Genomic DNA, 21,345 nt, shown 5'->3' on the forward strand with positions numbered 1-21,345 from the left:
AAGGCAGAGGTTGTTAGGTTCTTGATTAGTCAGGGTGTCCAGGGTTACAGGGAGAAGGCAGGAGAATGAGGTGGAGAGGGAATATAAATCACCCATGTTGGAATGGTGGAGAAGATCCAAATGCAGCATTAAAAAACAGTAAGATAAAGAACACAATAATAATAAAGTACAATAAATACAAAGGATAGCTTATGTACACTGATTGATTGTATGTCCATGAAATGACGCTCTGCACAGGAGTGCAACTGACAGGCAATGATAAAGTCGTGGTACATGTGTTTTTGATGGTGAGTGGGCTGTGTTGGGCAGCATTGACTTCCCGTTCTAGAGCCTTCCTGGCCACCAGTGCCATTTCCCGGCTATGCATTAATGCTCTCCTAACTGATGTTGGACTCATTGTTAATTTTAAGATGAGGTTATGAGTTTTTTTTAGTTGACTAATGATTGAGGAAGGTGAATGGAATTAAGTCACAGATCAACCAGGACTTCAGTGAAAGGCCATACTTGTTTTAAAGCTTTGGTGAAAAAAGTTGTGTTGCTATTTTGGGAATATGTCACTGGTAGTGTAGATGTTCTGTCCAAACCTGGGACTAAACTAAGACAGTTCAGAATGAACCACAAGGGTTCACTATCAGCTATCCACACAGCAGGTCCAGTCTCTCTCGCTCTCTGCTGAACGATACCCCTGAACCAGGTGGAGGTTCTCATACACACTCTTTATGTATTTAGTGGGATCTGAATTCCCCGGGGAGGATTCGAACTCTTTGTCACTGGATCACTGGTCCCAGGCCTCTGGTTAGTAATCCAGTAACTTAACCACTAAACTATCACATGGTCCGTTTGAGTGATTGCGTGAGTGCATATATGTATATATGTCTGTTATGTGTTACACCACAGTCCTGGGTGGTTCCCGTTCCTTCGTTCAGAGTCCTGCCAACAGTATCCAATGATACCTGATATTGGAACCAGTAAGACCCCAACCAAATCAAACATCTCATTTAATTTTCCTTTTACTTAATTTCTCTCACTTTCATGACTTACAACTGGGTTGAACTTCCAAAGAAACAATCACCTTGCAACAAAATTCAGTTCCATAAATAAATCGTTTAATTTCCTTAAAAAATTAAATCTATGTACATTTAATTCCAGTACGACTTTTTTTTTTACCCGATAGTATCTGCTACATGTGCGATAAATAATGCAACATTCAATGAATATATCGCAGGATTTAACATCACCGATTTCTTCCTCTGTGCTAAAGCAGAACTCCAAACAGTTTTGGCTTCTCGCTGCCATGTAACGTGAGCTGTTCGACCCACACGAGAGAATAACGTGAGCTGTTCACTCGCTGCCTGGCAACTCACAACTTCGTTCGACTTTCTAGTCAAAACCATTGGGTTCTTTTCTTAAACACGACACGATGAACTCGGTCATGGACAGTCCCAAGTCCGGCTGTGAACGGCGGAGGGCCGGGCATGGAGCTAGCAACCCCGTCCCGTTAAAAACCCAGATCTAAAGAAACGCCAACAGAAGCTCCAAAGATCTCATCCCTGGGAGCGGACAGACCTTCGCCTAGAGAATAGGCTACACCTGGAGACAGGGTGAAAGGCTGGCCCAGAACAGAGGACTCTGGTGAGCTGCTGTCGGCAGCCTACAGTCTAGGGGTGGTGGGCTTTAGTAAATAAGAGGACACAATGGGTTGCTAAGAGTACACAATAAGACATTATATAATAATACGAATATACACCATTTTGTTACAATCAGAACAATAAAAGTGAGTAAGCTATGCTCCAATATGAAGCTTTTTCTCTGCTCCAATTAATTGAAGCTTCAACTTAACACTTGAGGGTTCACCCACCCCTCAGTCTCAGTTGCCCCCAAGGGCATTAATGCACAGTGCACATAGGAATAAGTAACAGTCTAACAATTGCTGTAACATTTCCCTCACCTCCGTTCCTGGTCCCTTTTGTACTACCAAGCCAAAGCGACCCCCACCCAGGTAGGCTGGTGAATCTGTGGAATTCACTGCCACAGATGGCTTTGGAGGCTGAGTCATTAGGCATATTTAAGGTTACGGGTAGAATGGAGTTGAGAAGGAAAATAAATTAGCCTTGATCGAACAGCAGAGCAGATTCGATGGGCCGAATGGCTTAATTCTACTCGTAAGTCTCTTGGTCTTACACTCTAAGAGCCTTAAACATCCCAACTGTCTGCGCTCACTGACGGGGAGACAGGAGTGCACAGTTAGAGGCAACCACCCAGTCTTACTGACTTGTACTGGTGTCCGTATAACCATGGGAGAGGATAAATTCCTGCTGGTGGTGTCCCTCTCACTGAAAAGGCGGACGCCTCTGCTGCCTGCCTCGTGCCCACCAGAGATGGCGGCAGGGTGGGGGGGGCTTCAATCGATGAACTTATGGATGTCGTTGTGCAGCATGACGTAAGGACTGGAGGCCTCGTTGTGGTGGGGGCAGTCGTAGTGGCAGCGACAGGACTGGATCATCATCATGTCCTTGGTGAAGGTCTCGCCATCAGGGCAGCGAAAGCGCACTCGGACCGTGCGGGTCTGCTGGGGCGTACAGCAGCGGCCGTCCACGCACGAGCCGCAGTACTTGGAGCGGTACCTCTTCACACTGCTGCAGCCAGCGGAGGTGAAGTGTGTCGCTGTGTTTGACTTCCTCGTTCTAAAACATTTCTTCCCTCTCTGTATTGGGGGAGGAAGAAAGCAAAGTACATGAACTGGCTGTTTGGCAATTCAAACTGCATATAGAACATCAAACAGCACAGTACAGGCCCTTCAGCCCATCATGTTGTACCAGTCCTTTAACTCACTCTAAGGTAAATCTAACCCTTCCCTCCCACATAACCCTCCACTTTTCTGCCACCCATGTGCCTTTCTAAGAGTCTTTTTAATGTCCCTAATGTATCTGCCTTGACCACCACCCCTGGCAGCGCGTTCCATATACCCAGCACTCTCTGCCTCTGAAATCTCCCCTATACTTTCCTCCAATCACTTTAAAATTATGCCCCCTCACATTAGCCATTTCCACCCTTCCTCTGGCTGTCCGCTCTATCTATGCCTCTTATCATCTGGTACACCTCTATCAAGTCACCGCTCATCCTCCTTCCCTCCAAAGAGTAAAGCCCTAGCTCAATCAACCTTTTCTCATAAGACATGCTCTCTAATCCAGGCAGTTTCCTGGTAAATCTCCTCTGCACCCTCTCTAATCCAGGCAGCATCCTGGTAAATCTCCTCTGCACCCTCTCTAATCCAGGCAGCTTTCTGGCAAATCTCCTCTGCATCCTCTCTAATCCAGGCAGCATCCTGGTAAATCTCCTCTGCACCCTCTCTAATCCAGGCAGCTTTCTGGCAAATCTCCTCTGCACCCTCTCTAAAGCTTCCACATCCTCCCTGTAAATGAGGTGACCAGAAATAAACACAATATTCCGAGTGTGGTCTAACCAGGTTTTCAATAAAAATGCCTACAATTCCCACTACCAGCATAATCAAAGACCCCCACCCACCCTAGAAATTGTATCTTCTGCCCAGTGGGAGAAGAGAGAAAAACCTGAAAGCACGTACCACCAGGCTGAAGGACAGCTTCTATCCCACTGTATCAGACTATTGAAGGGTCCTCTAGTGCAATGAGATGGTGTCTGGACCTCACTATCTACGTTGCACCTTGTTGGCTGCCTGCACTGCACTCTCTCTGTAAGTATAACACTTCATTCTGCATTGTTACTGCTTTATCTTGTTCTGCCTCTGCACTGTGTAATGATCTGATATGCATGAACAGTACAAGACAAACCTTTCACTGTACCGAGACCCACAAAAAGTAAACAATATAAAATTCTGTTGTTATAAAACCCAGAGAGAAGTTACAGCCACTTGGCCCAATGAATTTATGACCAGCAAACTCGTACCAGTCTCCCGTGTTTGGCCCATATCCCTCCAAGCCTCGCTCCGACAGTCGTGGGGAGTAAAACATCATGGAACCAGGCCCTTTGGAAGATTGAGTCTGTACTGACCATCACCCTCCCGTTGATACCAATCCTACACTGATCCCATTTCACTCTCCCCCGCTCCCACCCCTCACCCACACATTGTGGGTGATTGACAGCGAAACCCACCGTCCCACACGTCTGCGGGACAAGAGAGGGAACAGCAGCACCCGCGGGAAACCCATACGGTCACATGGAGGACGTGCAAACTCCACGCAGACAGCGCCAGAGGTCGGGATTGAACCCTGGTCCCTGGCACCACACGAGGCAGGGACTCTACCCGCTGCACGAGTGTACGTGCACAGGTGGAGGAGGAGAGCGAGGGTCTCACCTTGAGGTCAGGAAGGGCAACCTGGTGGCAGGGCCGGAGGTTGCAGAGTCTGGTCTCTTTCCGAAGCTTGCATTGGGGGTTGTCATTGGTGACCCTGGTGGAGACACCCACCCCACAGGTCCTGGAACACTGCGACCACTCCGTTGTCTGAACGTAGCACTTGGGTCTCCAAGCTACAACCAAAGAAGGCAGGTGAATGTAGACACATGGGGAATGAAAATTTTTTTGTCATATGTACATTGAACATACAGTATAATGAAATTTTTTTGCTTTGTGATAATCAACCCCGCGGGGCGCCACAGTAGTATAGCAGTCAGTGTGACGCTATTGCAACCTGAGGCGTCTGAGTTCAGAGTTCAATTCCGGCGTCCTCTGTAAGCAAGTTTGTACGTTCATTCCCACGTGCATGAGGGTTTCCTCCGGGTGCTCTGGTTTCCTCCCACACTCCAAAGACGTACTGGTTCGTAGGCTGACTGGTCATTGTAAATTGTCCTGTGATTAGGCTCGGGTTAAATCGGTGGGTTGCTGGGCGGTGTGGTTCGAAGGGCCTGACCCACAGTGTATCTCTAAATAAAATAAATAACTCAGTCCGTGGATGTGCAGGTGTTACCATGCTTCCACCACCAACATAGGCACGTCCGCAACACTAATCCATACACGTCTATGATAGATTGATTTATTTTTGGAGATTTGGCACGGTAACGAGCCCACACTGCCATGTGACCAATTGAGCTACTAACCCGTACATCATTGGAACGTGGGAGGACACCGGAGCACGTGGAGCAAACGGGGAGAACGTGCAAACCCCACACAGACAGCGTCAGGAATTATAGCCCAGTCACTGGCACTGTAGTAGCATTATGCTAGCCATCACATGGAGGAGGACCATGCTGGATCTAACCTTTCCAATTTACCTCACGGAGATGTTTTGCTCTTTTCCACAGTTTGGAAGCAGGATTGAGAGAATTTTCCCTTCCAGGATCTGACACGAGTGCAAGGATTGGGGATGAGGATGGGGGTGGGGGGGCAGCACATTCACTGGAGCAGGGGAGTATGGGTGAGGGGAAAGGTCACAGGGTGAGTGAAGGAGAGGAGCAATAACTGGACGCTCCACCGACTGTCAGAGGCACAAAGGCAGACTGACCACCCGGGCCATGCTCTCTTCTCACTGCTGCCATCAGGAAGGAGGCACAGGAGCCTCAGGATTCGCACCACCAGGTTCAGGAACAGTTACTACCCCTAAACCATCAGGCTCCTGAACCAGAAGGGATAACTTCACTCGCCCCATCACTGAAGTGATACCACAAACTATGGGCTCACTTTCAAAGACTCTTCATCTCATATTCTCGGTATTTATTGATTATTGTTAATTTGCTTAACTCTGCCATAGGCCACTACGAAAGGAGTGATGGCCATGGGGCTAGCAGACCTATCCTGTGAAAACCAGAGCTACAGGACTGCCATCAGAAGCTCCGAGGTCCTCATCCCCGGGAGAAGATGAATCTCATGTCCTTTGACAATAAATTTACTTTGAACTTTGACCCGACACCTGTGCTCACCTGGTTGCCCCTTCATCGTCTTCTTGAGCAGAGAGAGGAGCTGGTTGTTGTAGCGCGGCTGGTCCTGCCACAGTTCCACCGCCGTCTCCTGGCTGAGGATGCCCCGCCCGGTCTCAGCCTCACCCCTGCGCCGGGCCTTGCCCGCGTCGCAGACCCACTCCTCGCAGCAGCGGCCTGGAACCTTGACCAGACGGGGGTTGGGGCAGGCCGCGTCGGGCAGCGACAGCTCCTGGGGGCAGAGGGGGAGGCAGCCGACTGCCCCGTCCATGCAGGTACATTGGTGCTTGCAGTTGGGCCGGAAGATCTCGCCGTTCTGGTAGATCCGGCTGCCGTACTCACAGGGGCGACCCTCCAGCTTGGCTGTGGAAACACAGGGGGAGGCACAAAGGTATGTAAGTGAGGGGGAAAGCGGCAGAGAGCAAGATCCCCTCCCCACACACCCAAAACCACCCAGAGTCCCCTCCCCTCCTGCTCAGTCTCCATAAGACCATTAGCCATAGGAGCAGAAAGGCCTTTCGGCCCATCAAGTCTGCTCTGCCATTTATTATCCCTTTCAACCCCATTCTCCTGCCTTCTCCCCATAATCTTTGACTAATCAAGAACCTATCAACCTCCACTTTAAATACAGCCAATGACTTTGTTTCCACAACAGGTGGTGGTAATGAATTCCACAGGTTCACCCCCACCCCCCGCTAAAGAAATTTCCCCTCATCTCTGTTCTAAATGGACGTCCCTCTAATCTGAGGTTGTGCCCTCTATTCCTAGACTCCCCACTATTGGGAACATCCTCTCCACATCCACTCTAACCAGATCTTTCAATATCCTGATGAAGGGTCTCGGCCCGAAACGTCGACTGTACCTCTTTCTAGAGGTGCTGCCTGGCCTGCTGTGTTCACCAGCAACTTTGATGTGTGTTGCTTGAATTTCCAGCATCTGCAGAATTCCTCGTGTTTGCGTTTTTCAATATTCATCAGGTTTCAATGAGATTCTCTCTGCCCCCCCATTCTTCTAAACTCCAGTCTGACCAGTGCTTTAGAAAGCCTGAGCATCACATCCTTGCTTTTATATTCTAGTCCTCTTGAAGTGAGGATTTGCCTTCCTTGCCACCACTCAACCTGCAAGTTAACCTTTAGGGAATCCTACACAACGACTTCCAAGTCCCTTTGCACCTCAGATTTTTGAATTTTCTCCCAGTTTAAAAAGTAGTCTGTGCCTTTACTCCTTCTACCAAAGTGCATGACAGTACACTTCCCTACACTGTACTCCATCTGCCCGAAGTTCTCCCCGACTAACTGGACTGATAGTTCCCCTCTCAAACATGGGCTGTACTCCCCCTCCTCTCAGGAGACGCCGTCTGCCCCCCCCCACCCCGCCCCCAGCACTCCTGTTTTCTTAGCCCCGAGTTCTAGCATCTGCCGTCTCCTGTGTCTTCGGTTGGAAAAGAGCTGAATTGCATTCCACACGAGTGAAGTCAGGATTGTTCACTGCCAGTCCGTGACCAAAGCAGAACCATACATGGTTTTAAGTGTTGGCGGGGGATCACTGTGGGGCCGGTCCTCCCTCTTACCTCTGCAGATCCCTCGCTGGGCGCTGGGGCTGGCGCCGAAGTTGCACTCGAGGCCTCTGGAGTGGTCGCAGGGCAGCGCCTTGCTACAGTCCTCATTCAGCTGCCGGGCGCAGACTTGGCAACAACCGCAGCCGTCCAAAACCAGGCTGACCCCGGGAGCGCACAGCGGCTCCTGGGGGCACCGGCACTCGGGTCCGCAGCTCAGTTCGGCCTGTGGAAACATCGCGGATCAGTCAGGCTCAACGTGGCAACGGGATTTACAACCCCCACCCCACGCCACACACTCACTGACACACTCACAGACACACATATTCACAGTCACTGACACACACACTCAGACATACACACATTCACAGACATACATACACACAGTCACTGACACACACACACACACACACACAGTACCAAAGCGGTTCGACTCGTAAACGTTACCCCGCATTTGAGGATGGCCGCTCGGCCCCTCCCTCCCGCCCCGTGCTAGACGCGTGGTGCTGGACTCAGGAGCGGCAAACCAGCCGGTGGAGGGATTCAGCGGGTCAGACAGCACCCGTGGGGAGATGTTCCTGGTCGAGACCCTGCCTCCGGGTAGGATTTGGAAGTCCGACCCCATCCACCAAGGACGGGACATTACTCCAGGGCTCGCAAAAGAAAATAATATAGACACAGACATTAAAAGTCTGCAAACCAGGCGACTTACTTCAACGAGGGAGAGGGTGAGGAGGACAGCGACAGCTACACAGTGGATCATTCTGGAGAGAGAAGGGAGCGAAGCCTTTAATTCCTCAGCGAGTCCTTGGCTGGCGACGGTCGTGGAGTCAGTGTGAGTGATTGAGAATGTCAGCGAGCGACTCCGGCTCGAGTTGCGGCTTCTCTGCTAGTCTGGAGTCTCTCGCTGCGCGTTTAGCCTTATATAAGCCTCCCTGGCGTCCTCTCGGCTGACGTTCTCCTTCCCCACCCCACCCCCCTTCAAAAACCTCTGTCTCAGGGCACCTCACCAACAATTTCAGGAATGTCTCCGGCGGGTTTTCCACAGACACCGCCCCGGTTACAGCGGCAGAGAAAAATAATCCGAGCCGTTCCGCTCTTCCCTCTCCCTCCCTCCCCAATGAAAACACCACACATCACTTTTGGACACATCCAACGGGAGTCTGCAAGCAAGGAGGGAGGGAGGGAGGGGGCACACAGCATGCTTTGAAGATTGCATAATAGAATATATACAAACCATTTCGTATTCACTACTGGGAGAATTAGATCTTCTTCCCGCCCCGTACACTTTGCCCGCATCCGTTTTAACACATTCCAGATGAATTATCCTCCACGAGGTAACATTATTCCCATATTTGGTAACGCAGAAATCTCCTCTTTTCCACATTTTTCGACTGCCATCTCGACCACAAAATATTGTTGACATCTCAAAACTTTTTTTTGAGGGAATGTGTATATGTGTGTTTTGTTTTGCTTAAAAAAGGTTTTCATTCATGTTTGAGCAGAGGTCTTGGTGTAGGGTTCCCAGACTTAATCCCGTCTTTTTGGGGAACTTTATTGACGGGGAGACAGAGTTGCGGGGGGGGGGGAGTCACAGTAATTCTGAAAGCGACACTGTTTTGTGTTTTCACTCCCAGTTAGGGGAACGTGGTTTAACCCATGTCTGACCTGGAAAAGTCTGAGAGGTCTGGTGAAAGGACTCGGCCCGAGACGTCGACTGTTTATTCATTTCCATAGATGCTGCCTTACCTGCTGAGTTCCTCCAGCATTGTGTGTGCGCGTGTGTGTGTGTTGTGTGTGTTTATCTGGATTTCCAGCATCTGCAGAATCTCTTGCATTTATAAATTCTGAGACGATTCAGTTTTTCCAAGGAGAACTGCCTGAGAACGTATACTACCTTCTGAAGTGACTCCCTTTTCAATGGTGTGGGTCGCATCTCTGCAATTGGAACTACACGGTGATTCTCTTTTATGTGTAAAGTCACAGCTTTGCTTAAGATTCTAGGAAGATTCTGCACAGCAGACCAGACAGGAATTGTACGCACGCTCTTTCCCGAGCCTCTATTCGGTGTCCTAAATCAGACTGATCCGCAAAGTGCGTGATTAGTTAAAGATCTGAGCACATTCATCTGGTCCAACGACCCCGTGGATTTGTCAGACGCCCGTGGAATTTGAGGTAATTTAGTTTTTTTTTAGCTGTAACTGTTGAAGGAGCAGACTTCCAACAACAATATTGAAGATGTTTTCGGAAGCCCGTTGCGCAGCGGGGCGCGATGGAGGGATGATGTCCCGTGGTCGAACAGCAGCCAGGGAGATGTGTCAGCTATACTGTACCTGACACTGCGGTTAAATTTCGTTCTTGGTTTTCAAGTAACGGGAAAGTGTCAATGCGAGTGTGTGTGTGTGTGTGTGTGTGTGTGTATGTCTGTCTGTGTGTGTGTCTGTGTGTGTATGTATGTTTCCGTGAATGTGTTTGTGTATGTTTGATGTTATGTGTATGTGTATATGTTTGAGTGTGTGTGTATGAGAAATTGTGTGTGTCTGTGAGAGAGTGTGTGTGTATGTTTGTGTGTGTGTATGTGTCTGTGAGAGTGTGTGTGTCTGTGAGAGTGTATGTGTGTGTATGTGTGTGTGTCTGTGAGAGTGTATGTGTATGTGTGTGTCTGAGAGTGCGTGTGTATGTCTGTGTGTCTGTGTGTGTCTGTGAGAGTGTGTGTGTCTGTGTGTGTGTATGTGTATATGTTTGTGTGTGTGTCTGTGTGTATGTCTGTGAGAGTGTGTGTGTGTGTGTGTGTGAGAGAGAGAGAGAGAGAGAGAGAGAGAAATTGTGTGCGTGTGAGAGAAAGATTTATAAAATAGTCAAAGAGAAGGATTATCGTTTCTTGGTAGAGATACCCCGTCAGAATAGTTACACCACGCACACAGACACATACACAAAATATGCGGCTGAAGACGCGAGATTCGGCAGTCAGTCTAGTCGCCGCTTTCATTTGAGAATCTGATGTCCCATTGTAAAATAACTCCCAGAAACAGACGAGCAGGAATTTCCAAATAAGCACATCCTTGTTCCGGCTGTCAGACCTTGGTAGAATCTTCGCAGTCCGCTCTATATTTAGGCATTGTCCGCGTCTCCCTGAAGAAATGTTTACAGATGTGAAAATATTTAGTTGTGGAGTGACTGGAATGGGGAACTGACTAGTAAGTGAACCCTTTGGTTCGAGAGCCTGATGATTGAGAGGTACAGTAATAACTTCCTTAACCTGATGGTGCTGGTCCTGAGGTTCCAGTAGCTCATTCCTGACGGCAGGAACGAGAGAACAGGAACTTTCTTGTTCTTGAATCTGGTAGTGTGGGACTTTAGGGTTCTGTACCTCCTGCCCGGTGCTAGCTGTGAGAAGGTACAATGGGCCGGATAGTGGGGATCTCTGATGAAAGACGTTGCCTTCTTAAGGCAGCACCTCCTGTAGATGTTTCCGATGGTGGGGAGGGACGTGTATTGGGCAGAGTTCACTACTCTCCAGAGCTCCCTTATCTTCCTGCAGTGACTGATCTTTCAGAATCAGATCAGGTTTAATATCACTGGAATATCTCATGAAATTGTTGTTTTGTGGCAGCGATATCTTGCAATATATAATGTTAAAAACCATAAATTACAATAAATTTCTAGAACACGAGGTGAAGAGTCGTTGAAAGTGAGTCTATAGGTTGTGGGAACAGTTCAGTGATGGGGAGAGTGAAGTTATCCCCTCTGGTGCAAGAGCTTGGTGCTTGAGGGGTAATATCTGTTCCTGAGCCTGGTGGTGTGGGCCCTGAGGCTCCTGTACCTTGTTGATGATACACACACACACACACACATACATCTCACAAAGGTAGACAGCACCGGGGTCGGGATCGAACCCGGGACCCTGGCAGCGCTTCTACTCGCGGCGTTGCTGACAGGTTGAAAGCCATAGAACGCAAGGAAAGAATGAGCGATGAATCTTTGAGGGTTTTTTTTTTGGTCGGCAGAGACAGAATCCAAACGCAGGGAGGTCAAACAGCAAGGGCCGAACAAACAGATGAAGTACTGTGAGCATTTCGTTTCGGGACCCCAGGCTGCAGGAAGGCGAGGGCGCAGTGGAGATTAGTGAGGTTGTTGTCAGTGCTGAAGCCCTAGAACGATGCGGAGAACCCGTCAGTGCCGAGCCTGAGAGGAGAATGAGTCATGAACTGGCGGTTTCCCTGAGAGAGAGGTCAAAAACATGGATGGGAGATCAAACGGGGGTTGTGGGGAATTCTTGGGAGGTGAATCGCTGGAATTCTCCACCCCACGGGGTGTGGAGATTGGATCACCAGGGAGATTTGTGTTTGGGTGGAAAAAGCTGCAGAGAGTTATAAATTTAGCTAGCTCAATCATGGACACTAGCTACCACAACATCATGGACATCTTCAAAAGGTGAAACCTCAAAAATGTGGCATCAGTCATTAAGTACCCTCACCATTAGGGACCTGCCTCTTTCTCAATGCTGTCATCAGGGAGGAGCTACAGGAGCCTGAAGACACACACTCAGTGATTCAGGAACAGCTTCTTCCCTCTACCAGCAGATTCCTGAACGGACAATGAACTCATTAACTCATTGTTTTTGCACTAATTATATATATTTATTATTGTAATTTATAGTTTCAAAATTATGTATTGCAATATATTGCTGCCACAAAACAACAATTTCATGACATATTCCAGTGATATTAAACCTGATCTGATTCTGAAAGATCAGTCACTGCAGGAAGATAAGGGAGCTCTGGAGAGCAGTGAACTCTGCCCAATACATCACCGGCACGTCCCCCCCCCCCCCCCCACCCACCATCGGAAACATCTACAGGAGGCGCTGCCTTAAGAAGGCAACGTCTTTCATCAGAGGTCCCCACTATCCGGCCCATGCCATCCTCTCACAGGTGCCGTCAGGAGGAGGCAGAGAAGTCGGAAGACCCACACCACCAGACTGAGAAACAGCTGGTAAGGCCATGCTCTTTTCTTGCTGCTGTCATCAGGGAGGAGGTACAGGAGCCGCACCACCAAAGTTCAGGGACAGTAATTACCTCTCAACCATCAAGCTCCTGAACCAGAGGGGATAACTTCACTCAATTTCAGTCACCCCATCACTGAATCTTTCCACAATCTAGGACTCGCAAGGATTTTCATCTCATGTTCTCTAAATGTATTGCTTATTTATTTACTATTATTATTCATTTTCTTTTGTATTTGCACAGTCTGTTGTTTGTTTGTCCATCCTGTTGGGTGCAGCCTTGGATTTACTGTAGATGCCTGCAAGAAAATGAATCTCAGGGTTGTATACAGTGACATGCATGCCCCTTGCTCAGAACTTTGAGCTACTTCCCTTCAGCCATTCAGTTCGTGAAACTACTGGCAAATTAGAGTTTAGAATGCTATGACCGCTTTGCACTAAAATAGACTTTTTATTGTAATTCTGTTCCGTCTTGTAAAAATTGTGTATGATTTCTGTTTAGCTTTTGTTTTTCTTGTGACTGTTGCTGACCTGAGGCTCTCTGTAGCCCTGTGATGCTGTTGGTTTTCATTGCACCTGTGGATCCAGGGACTTGAGCCGATGACAATCAATGTTATTTATTTACGTAGATACAGTGAGGAACAGGCTCTTCAAGCCTCTCCACCCAGCAGCCTACCTATTTAACCCTAGCCCTGTTTACAATGACCAATTAACCTACCAACTGGTACATCTTTGGACTGCGGGAGGGAACCCACGTGGTCACGGGGAGAACGTACAAACTCCTTACGGATGGCACTGCAATTGAACTCTGAGCTCTGACAGGCTGAGCTGCCAGACTACCATGGTGCCCTTGACTTTGACTTTTATGGGGAACTGGTTAGGGAGATGACCTGGGGCAGATCGGTCATGGTCTAATTGAACCGTGAGACAGAACTGAAGGGCCAAGTAGCCTCCTCCTACTTCTGTTTGCTTGTTCGTGCAGAAGTAGGAAACATTTCAAGAGAGATGGTACAACATAATCTGTTGTACTTCTCTGAGGATCTTCACCTTATCACAGTGGAGAGGCTTGTGAGTTCCTCAGATCCCCAGAGCAATGCCGTCTGGAATTTAGCTCCTGGTAGGGTCACCCTTGGCAGTAAGGTAAGGGGGAGGTTCTAGATAAAGAATGATTCAACCAAGAGCTGGTGGAAGACGATGACACATGGTCAGGTGTCAGATCTCTCAATGGTAGAGCATTTTGGAGATAGTGATCACAATTCTATCTCCTTTACCATAGCATTGGAGAGGGATAGGAACAGACAAGTTAGGGAAACATTTAATTGGAGTAAGGGGAAATATGAGGCTATCAGGCAGGAATTTGGAAGCATAAATTGGAAACAGATGTTCTCAGGGAAACGTATGGAAGAAATGTGGAAAATGTTCAGGGGATATTTGCGTGGAGTTCTGCATAGGTACGTTCCAATGAGACAGGGAAAGGATGGTAGGGTACAGGAACCGTGGTGTACAAAGGCTGTTGTAAATCTAGTCAAGAAGAAAAGAAGAGCTTACGAAAGGTTCAAAAAACTAGGTAATGATAGAGATCTAGAAGATTATAAGGCTAGCAGGAAGGAGATCAAGAAAGAAATTAGGAGAGCCAGAAGGGGCATAAGAAGGCCTTGGCAGACAGGATTAAGGAAAACACCAAGGCATTCTACAAGTATGTTAAAAGTAAGAGGATAAGATGTGAGAGAATAGGACCAATCAAGTGTGACAGTGAAAAAGTGTGTACGGAACCGGAGGAAATAGCAGAGGCACTTAATGAGTACTTTGCTTCAGTATTTACTACGGAAAAGGATTTTGGCAATTATAGGGATGACTTACAGTGGCCCGAAAAGCTCCAGCATGTAGATATTAAGAAAGAGGATGTGCTGGAGCTTTTGGAAAGCATCAAGTTGGATGAGTCACCAGGACCAGATGAGATGTATCTCAGGTTAATGTGGGAGGCAAGGGAGGAGATTGCTGAGCCTCTGGCGATGATCTTTGCATCATCAATGGGGACGAGAGATGTTCTGGAGGATTGGAGGGTTACGGATGTTGTACCATTATTCAAGAAAGGGAGTAGGGAAGTGAGTCTTACTTCAGTGGTTGGTAAGTTGATGAAGAAGATCCTGAGAGGCAGGACTTATGAACATTTAGAGAGGCATAATATGATTAGGAATAGTCAGCATGGCTTTGTGAAAGGCAGGTCATGCCTTATGAACCCAAATGAATTTTTTGAGGATGTGACTAAACACATTGATGATGGTAGAGCAGTAGATGTAGTGTATATGGATTTCAGCAAGGCATTTGACAAGGTACCCCATGCAAGGCTTATTGAGAAAGTAAGGAGGCATGGGATCCAAGGGGACATTGCTTTGTGGATCCAGAACTGGCTTGCCCACAGAAGGCAAAGAGTGGTTGTAGACAGGTCATTTTCTGCATGGAGGTTGGTCACCAGTGGTGTGCCTCAGGGATCTATTCTGTGACCCACTACTCCTCATGATTTTTAGAAATGACCTGGATGAGGAAGTGGAGGGATGGGTTAGTAGATTTGCTGATGACACAAAGGTTGGGGGTGTTGTGGATAGTGTGGAGGGCTGTCAGAGTTTACAGCGGGACATTGATAGGATGCAAAACTGGGCTGAGAAGTGACAGATGGAGTTCAATCCAGATAGCTGTGAAGAGGTTCATTTTGGTAGGTCAAGTATGATGGCAGAATATAGTATTAATGGTAAGACTCTTGGCAGTGTGGAGGATCAGAGTGATCTTGGGGTCCGAGTTCATAGGACACTCAAGGCTGCGACACAGGTTGACTCTGTGGTTCAGAAAGCATAAGGTGCATTTGTCTTCATCAATCGTGGGATTGAGTTTAAGAGCCGAGAGGTAATGTTGCAGCTATATAGGACCCTGGTCAGACCCCACTTGGAGTACTGTGCTCAGTTCTAATTGCCTCACTACAGGGAGGACGTGGAAACCATAGAAAGGGTGCAGAAGAGATTTACAAGGATGTTGCCTGGATTGGGGAGCATGCCTTATGAGAATAAGTTGAGTGAACCCGGCCTTTTTTCCTTGGAGCAACAGAGGATGAGAGGTGATCTGATAGAGGTGAATAAGATAATAAGAGGCATTGATTATGTGGATAGTCAGAGGCTTTTCTCCAAGGCTGATATGGCTACCACAAAAGGGCACAGTTTTAAGGTGCTTGGAAGTAGGTATAGAGGAGATATCAGGGGTAAGTTTTTTACTCAGAGAGTGGTGAGTGCGTGGGCTGCCGGCAACGGTGGTGGTGGAGGCGGGTACGATAGCGTCTTTTAAGAGACTCCTGGACAGGTATATGGAGCTTAGAAAAATAGAGGGCTATGGGGAACCCTAGGTAATTTCTCAGGTAAGGACATGTTCAGCTCAGCTTTGTGGGCCAAAGGGCCTGTATTGTGCTGTAGGTTTTCTATATTTCTGTGTTTCTCTATCACAATGGCTACAGCAGTGAAGGGTTCCCAGTCACCTTACATTTAACGCCACTGGACCCTGATCCTTGATCTCAATCTGTCAAGGACCACGTGATGGGTGCCTGTGCATCAGCCTCCCCACGTTAAACAAAGTCATGCACAGGTGTTCTCCACTAAGGGAATATCCCCTTCGAGGAATATCGCACTTGACTCGAGTGATCGCACTACACTAAACTACTGTGTTGTAACTGAGCTGGTTGAAAGCTAGGGAAGCAGATTAGGCTGAGCAATGTACCCGAGTATACCAGCAGATCCTTTGACAGGCAGAGGTTTAGAGGGATATGGGTCAAACCATGGGAAGTGGGAGCACCTTGGAAGGACATCTTAGTTAGTGTGGATGGGTTTAGCTGAAGGTCCATTTTCTGTGCTGTATTGACTCTGTGACTCTGAAGATCTATCTATCCATATTGATGCACTCGCAAAGAGGACATGTTAGTGGTATGAGTCTGAGGAGGTTTGCTATGTCACCAGAGACTCTGGTGAATTTCTCCAGATCTACTCTGAAGGGCATTCTGACTGGCTGCATCTCTGTTCGGTATAGGGGCTCCAATGCACAGGATCGGAAAAAGCTGCAGACGGTTGTGACTCGGCCATCTCCAGCACGAGCACTGGCCTCCCCCACCTTCGGGGACATTTTCAAAAAGGCAAATCCTCAAGACCGTTGCATCCATTATAAAGAACCCTCACTATCCAGGACATGCCCTCTTCTCATTGCTAACATCAGGGAGGAGCTACAGGAGCCTGAAGACACTCACTCAATGTTTCAGGAACAGCTCCTTCCTCTCCGCCATTAGATTTCTGAATGGACAATGAGCCCACTAACACTAACTTGGTATTTGTCTTTTTGCACTATTTGTATTTCTGTTTGCATTGTAATTTATAGTAATATTTATACATTGCACTGTGCTGCTGCCACAAAACAACACCTTTCACAACGTATTTCATTTGTAAGGCCAGTGATGTTGTGGGGATGGAACTGGACTCTCTGACGGTGGTGTCTGAAAAGAGGATGCTGTCTAAGTTGCATGCCATCTTGGACAATGTCTCCCATCCACTACATAATGTACTGGTTGGGCACAGGAGTACATTCAGCCAGAGACTGATTCCACTGAGATGCAACACAGAGTGTCATAGGAAGTCATTCCTGCCTGTGGCCATCAAACTTTACAACTCCTCCCTTGGAGGGTCAGACACCCGAGCCAATAGGCTGGTCCTGGACTTATTTCATAACTTACTGGCATAATTTACCTATTACTATTTAACTATTTATGGTTCTATTACTATTTATTATTTATGGAGCAACTGTAATGAAAACCAATTTCCCCCGGGATCAATAAAGTATGACTATGACTATGTATGTCAGTGATGATAAACCTGATTCTAATTCAACTTTCAGGATTCTAAACGGGAATCTGAAGGGGAATTTTTCACCCGTGGTGGTTGCCTGAGTGGCTGGAGACAGAGACTCTCACAACATGTGATAAGAAAGAAGATATTGTGGCAGCTCTATAAAACTCTGGTTGGACAGCACTTGGAGTGTTGTGTTCAGTTCTGGTTGTCTAATTATAGGGAGGATGTGGAAGCTTTAGAGAGGGTGCAGAGGAGATTTACCAGGATGCCACCTGGATTAGAGAGCGTGTCTTTTGAGGATAGGCTGAGTGAGCTTGGCTTTTCTCTCTGGAGAGAAGAAGGATGAGTGGTGACTTGATAGAGATGTACGGGACAAGAAGCATGGATAGAGTGGACAGCCAGAGACTTTTCGCCAGGGTGGAAGTGGCTAATACAAGGAGCATAATTTTAAGGTGATTGGAGGAAAGTACAGGGGGATGTCAGGGATAAATTTTTACACTGAGAGTGATGGGTGTGTGGAACGCCCTGCCAGCTGTGGTGGTAGAGACTGACACATTAAGGACATTTAAGGGACTCAGATAGGCAAAGAAAACTGGAGGGCTATGTGGGAGCGAAGGATTACATTGATCGTGGAGTAGGTTAGAAGATCGGCAAAACGTTTTGGGCTGAAGGGTTGTACTGTTTATGTTCTGTTGTATACAGACATTGTTGATCGAAGTGCCTGTTCCTGTACTGAACTGTTCTTTGCTCTATTTTCTGTTTTCGATGTGTTGGAAATATCCTCTGTTCTACACCTTTTAAAGAAATGTGCCATTTCTGGCTCTTGGACTTCACATGTGGCCTAGCTACTAAACCCGGAGGAACCCGTTCTACTGACAGGAGAAGGGGCAAAGGTGGGTTACTGGCATCTTAAAACCAGGCAGGTGGGGCTCGTCAGCCGTGGTTGGCAGCTCATCGAGGAGAAGGAGAACTCTGGTCTCAAACCCCCGCCGCTTTGCGGCTGCACCCACTCACGGGGAAGGCTTCAGGAGTAAACCCTGAGGAAAAACCCAGATCTGGAGTCCCTAAGGCAGTCGTAGGTTGAGTTCAATGCTGACTGGCAACTCCTGCGACACCATTGGTGCCAAATTGTATCGGTCTCTGCCATTGCTTTGGATTCATCTGCTGCATGGAGAGGTGAGGCCTGCTATGTGGGCAACAGCTTGCTCTCCATATCTTACAGACCTGGCTTGTGTAGTGATTGGACTTAGACAATGAGGACACAACATCCATGGTCGACCTGACTAACGGATTTCAAAGTTCAGATGAAATTTTATTATCAAAGTACATATATGTCACTATATACAACCCTGAGATTCATTTTCTTCTCGGCATGCTCAATAAATCTATAGTCCACATTATTGTGACACATACACCCTGTGCCAAATGTATCATTTTATTCTGGAAGTATTTCCACTGGAACCGTTCTAGTGAAGTATTACAGTTGCTGTATATACTAGGTGATCCACTGACCTCAGGTGGGACTTTTAGTCCCTCTTCAGGAATGTAGTGACAATTTCAGAAACATAATGAACATCTTGGTCAAAACATTCCCTGTGACACCTTAAGGACTGCAGTGGTTCAAGGTCAAGTTCAAGTTTAATTGCCATTCAAACATGCTCATGAAGACAGGCAAATGAAACAGCGTGTCTCTGGGGCCAAGGTGCAAAACTCGGGGCCAACAGTCAGACGTAGCACAAGGCACATATAGTTACAATAGAAGAAAAACATAGAGTCACAAAAAAAACCCAGCCCAAGTCCCAGAGTGTCATGGCCTGTAGATTGATGTCATCCTGGAGCCATGTTTCTGCAAGGACAAGAATGCAGCAGTTCCTCATCTCGCACTAGTGCAGCCGCATGCGAACATAATCTGGCTTGTCTTCCACCCAGCATTCTTGAACCAAGCGTTTATAAGGCAGCTCAGTGACCCCTTCTCAATGACATCTAGGGACAGACAATAAACACCGGCTCAGTGAAGCCCACACTCCTTGAATGAATGTAAAGAAAATGTCCATCCCTGTCTCTGGGCTGTGTTGATGTCTCAGAGGTTTTGTGGTTGTGCCTGAGGTGTCACAGCCTTACCTTTGAGCCAGAACTTTGTGGGTTCAAATCCTGCTCCAGACTCCCAACCATAAGACCACAGGACATAGGAGCAGAATTGGGCCATTCAGCCCATCGAGTCTGTTCCACCATTCCAGCATGGCTGATTTATTATTAGTTTCAACTCCATTCTCCTTGAAGATTGGGCCATTGTAAATTGTCCCAGTATGTGGGTGAGGGGGAGTTGACAGTAATGTCAGGCGTATAAAATAATGTGGGCACGTGGCCAAGTGGTTAAGGCATTGGACTAGCGATCTGAAGGTTGTGAGTTTGAGCCCCAGCCGAGGCAATGTGTTGTGTCCTTGAGCAAGGCACTTAATCACACATTGCTCTGTGACGACACTAGTGCCAAGCTGTATGGGTCCTAATGCCCTTCCCTTGGACAACATTGCTGTCGTGGAGACGGGAGACTTGCAGCATGGGCAACCGCCTGTCTTCCATACAACCTTGCCCAGGCCTGCACCCTGGAGGCGCAGATCCATGGTCTCGCAAGACTAATGGCTACGATAAAAGGCATAGATGGAATGAATAGCCAGAGACAAGGTATAATGTTAATTTGATTGGAGGAGAGTATGGGGGGATAGTTGCAGAGGTAAATTTCTTACATAGATTGGTGGGTACGTGGAATATCCTGCCAGGGGTGGTGGTAGAGGCAGATACATTAGGGACATTTAACAGATTCTTAGATAGGCTGATAGATGATAGAAAAAAAAGAGGGCTATATAGGAGGGAAGGGTTAGATTGATGTCCCCTCGTATTAGTCATTCTCTGGGAAAAGTCCCTGGTTGTCCACTTGATCCATGCCTCTTATCATCTTATACACATCTATCAAGTCATCTCCCATCCATCACTCCCAAGCTCACTCAAACTCTGCACCCTCTCTAAAGTTCCCACATCCTTCCTATAGTAAGGTGACTAGAACTGAACACAGCACTCCAAGTGTCATGCAAAGGAGGACGAAGAGAGAAGGGAAGTTTTTGCTTTCTGTTTCTCTTTCCTGGTATTGATGAAGTTCTTGGACTTGAAACATTGACCCTGTTTCTCTCTCCACAGATGCTGACTGACCTGCTGAGTGTTTCCAGCATGCTATTTTGGATTTATAACATCTGTCTTTTGTTTATTTTCCTTATCTGGTCTAAGCCTCCACAGCTGCCCTGACAGCCTCATCATAGCAAATTAGAAAATAGGTTGATAATTTTATTCACAAACAAGAGAAAACCTGCAGATGCTGGAAATCCAAACAACACACACATTTTGTTATTTTATCTATTTATCTATTTATTTAGAGTATCAGGCCCTTCCTGGTTCAGGAACAATTATTATCCCTCTACAATCAGGAAGGAGGTACAGGAGCCTCAGGACTCACACCACCAGGTTCAGGAACAATTACTACTTCTCAGCCAACAGGCTCTTGAACCAGAGGGAATAACTTCACTCACTCCATCACTGAACTGTTCCCACAACCTACAGACTCACTTTCAAGGACTCTTCATCTCATGTTCTCAATATTTATTGCCTATTTATTTATTATTATTTCTATTTTTTTTCAGCTGAAGCTGGTAAAACCTAGAGCTTAGCTAAGCACACTCCTTTGTCAATTACTAGGAACTTTCGGACTATTCTAGTGGCGTTTAGTGTTGTGGCTTTTTGAAAATTTATGTAGCCCTAATTTTTACTGCGTAGCCCTAATTGTTTAATACTATTGTGTAGTGACTTTAGTGATGATACCAGTCGTAGATATTACTATTGGGACAATTTATACTGTGTTCATGTTCCATAGTCTTTCAATTTCCTCTTTTAATTCAATGTATTTCTGGTATATTTCATTTATTGATTTATGTAAGTGTATGAAATCCCCATCAACAAGGTGGAAAAGCTCGAAA

At 47.2% G+C, this 21,345-nt stretch overlaps 1 protein-coding gene and 1 long non-coding RNA gene across 2 annotated transcripts in view; one reads left to right on the plus strand and one right to left on the minus strand.

Annotated features, from left to right (window-relative positions):
- Positions 1 to 1,084: 1,084 nt before the first annotated feature.
- ccn1 (cellular communication network factor 1) lies at positions 1,085 to 8,381 on the minus strand. Its single transcript, XM_072273273.1, has 5 exons — positions 8,157 to 8,381; positions 7,460 to 7,670; positions 5,893 to 6,252; positions 4,334 to 4,506; positions 1,085 to 2,704 (listed from the first exon to the last, which is right to left on the minus strand). The coding sequence occupies exons 1-5, from the start codon at positions 8,205 to 8,207 to the stop codon at positions 2,402 to 2,404; spliced, it is 1,098 nt and encodes a 365-aa protein (XP_072129374.1). The 5' UTR covers positions 8,208 to 8,381; the 3' UTR covers positions 1,085 to 2,401.
- A 662-nt stretch (positions 8,382 to 9,043) lies between these two features.
- LOC140205726 (uncharacterized) overlaps positions 9,044 to 21,345 on the plus strand; it is a 50,420-nt gene continuing 38,118 nt past the window's right edge. The window contains exon 1 of the long non-coding RNA XR_011887960.1: positions 9,044 to 9,619. This is a non-coding gene — a long non-coding RNA (uncharacterized lncRNA). The remainder of the gene's footprint in view (positions 9,620 to 21,345) is intronic.

This window comes from Mobula birostris, chromosome 12 (genome assembly GCF_030028105.1).
Source record: "Mobula birostris isolate sMobBir1 chromosome 12, sMobBir1.hap1, whole genome shotgun sequence".
NCBI classification, from domain to species: Eukaryota; Metazoa; Chordata; class Chondrichthyes; order Myliobatiformes; family Myliobatidae; genus Mobula; species Mobula birostris.

Bases quoted from the DNA above. Each gene is read 5' to 3' on its own strand.
- ccn1 (XM_072273273.1), bottom strand. From the start codon at position 8,207: ATGATCCACTGTGTAGCTGTCGCTGTCCTCCTCACCCTCTCCCTCGTT. The intron at 4,507-5,892 runs GTGAGCACAGGT...CTTTGGTTGTAG, and splicing joins GACGATGAAGGGGCAACCAG to CTTGGAGACCCAAGTGCTAC. The intron at 2,705-4,333 runs GTGAGACCCTCG...CCCCCAATACAG, and splicing joins TTGCCCTTCCTGACCTCAAG to AGAGGGAAGAAATGTTTTAG.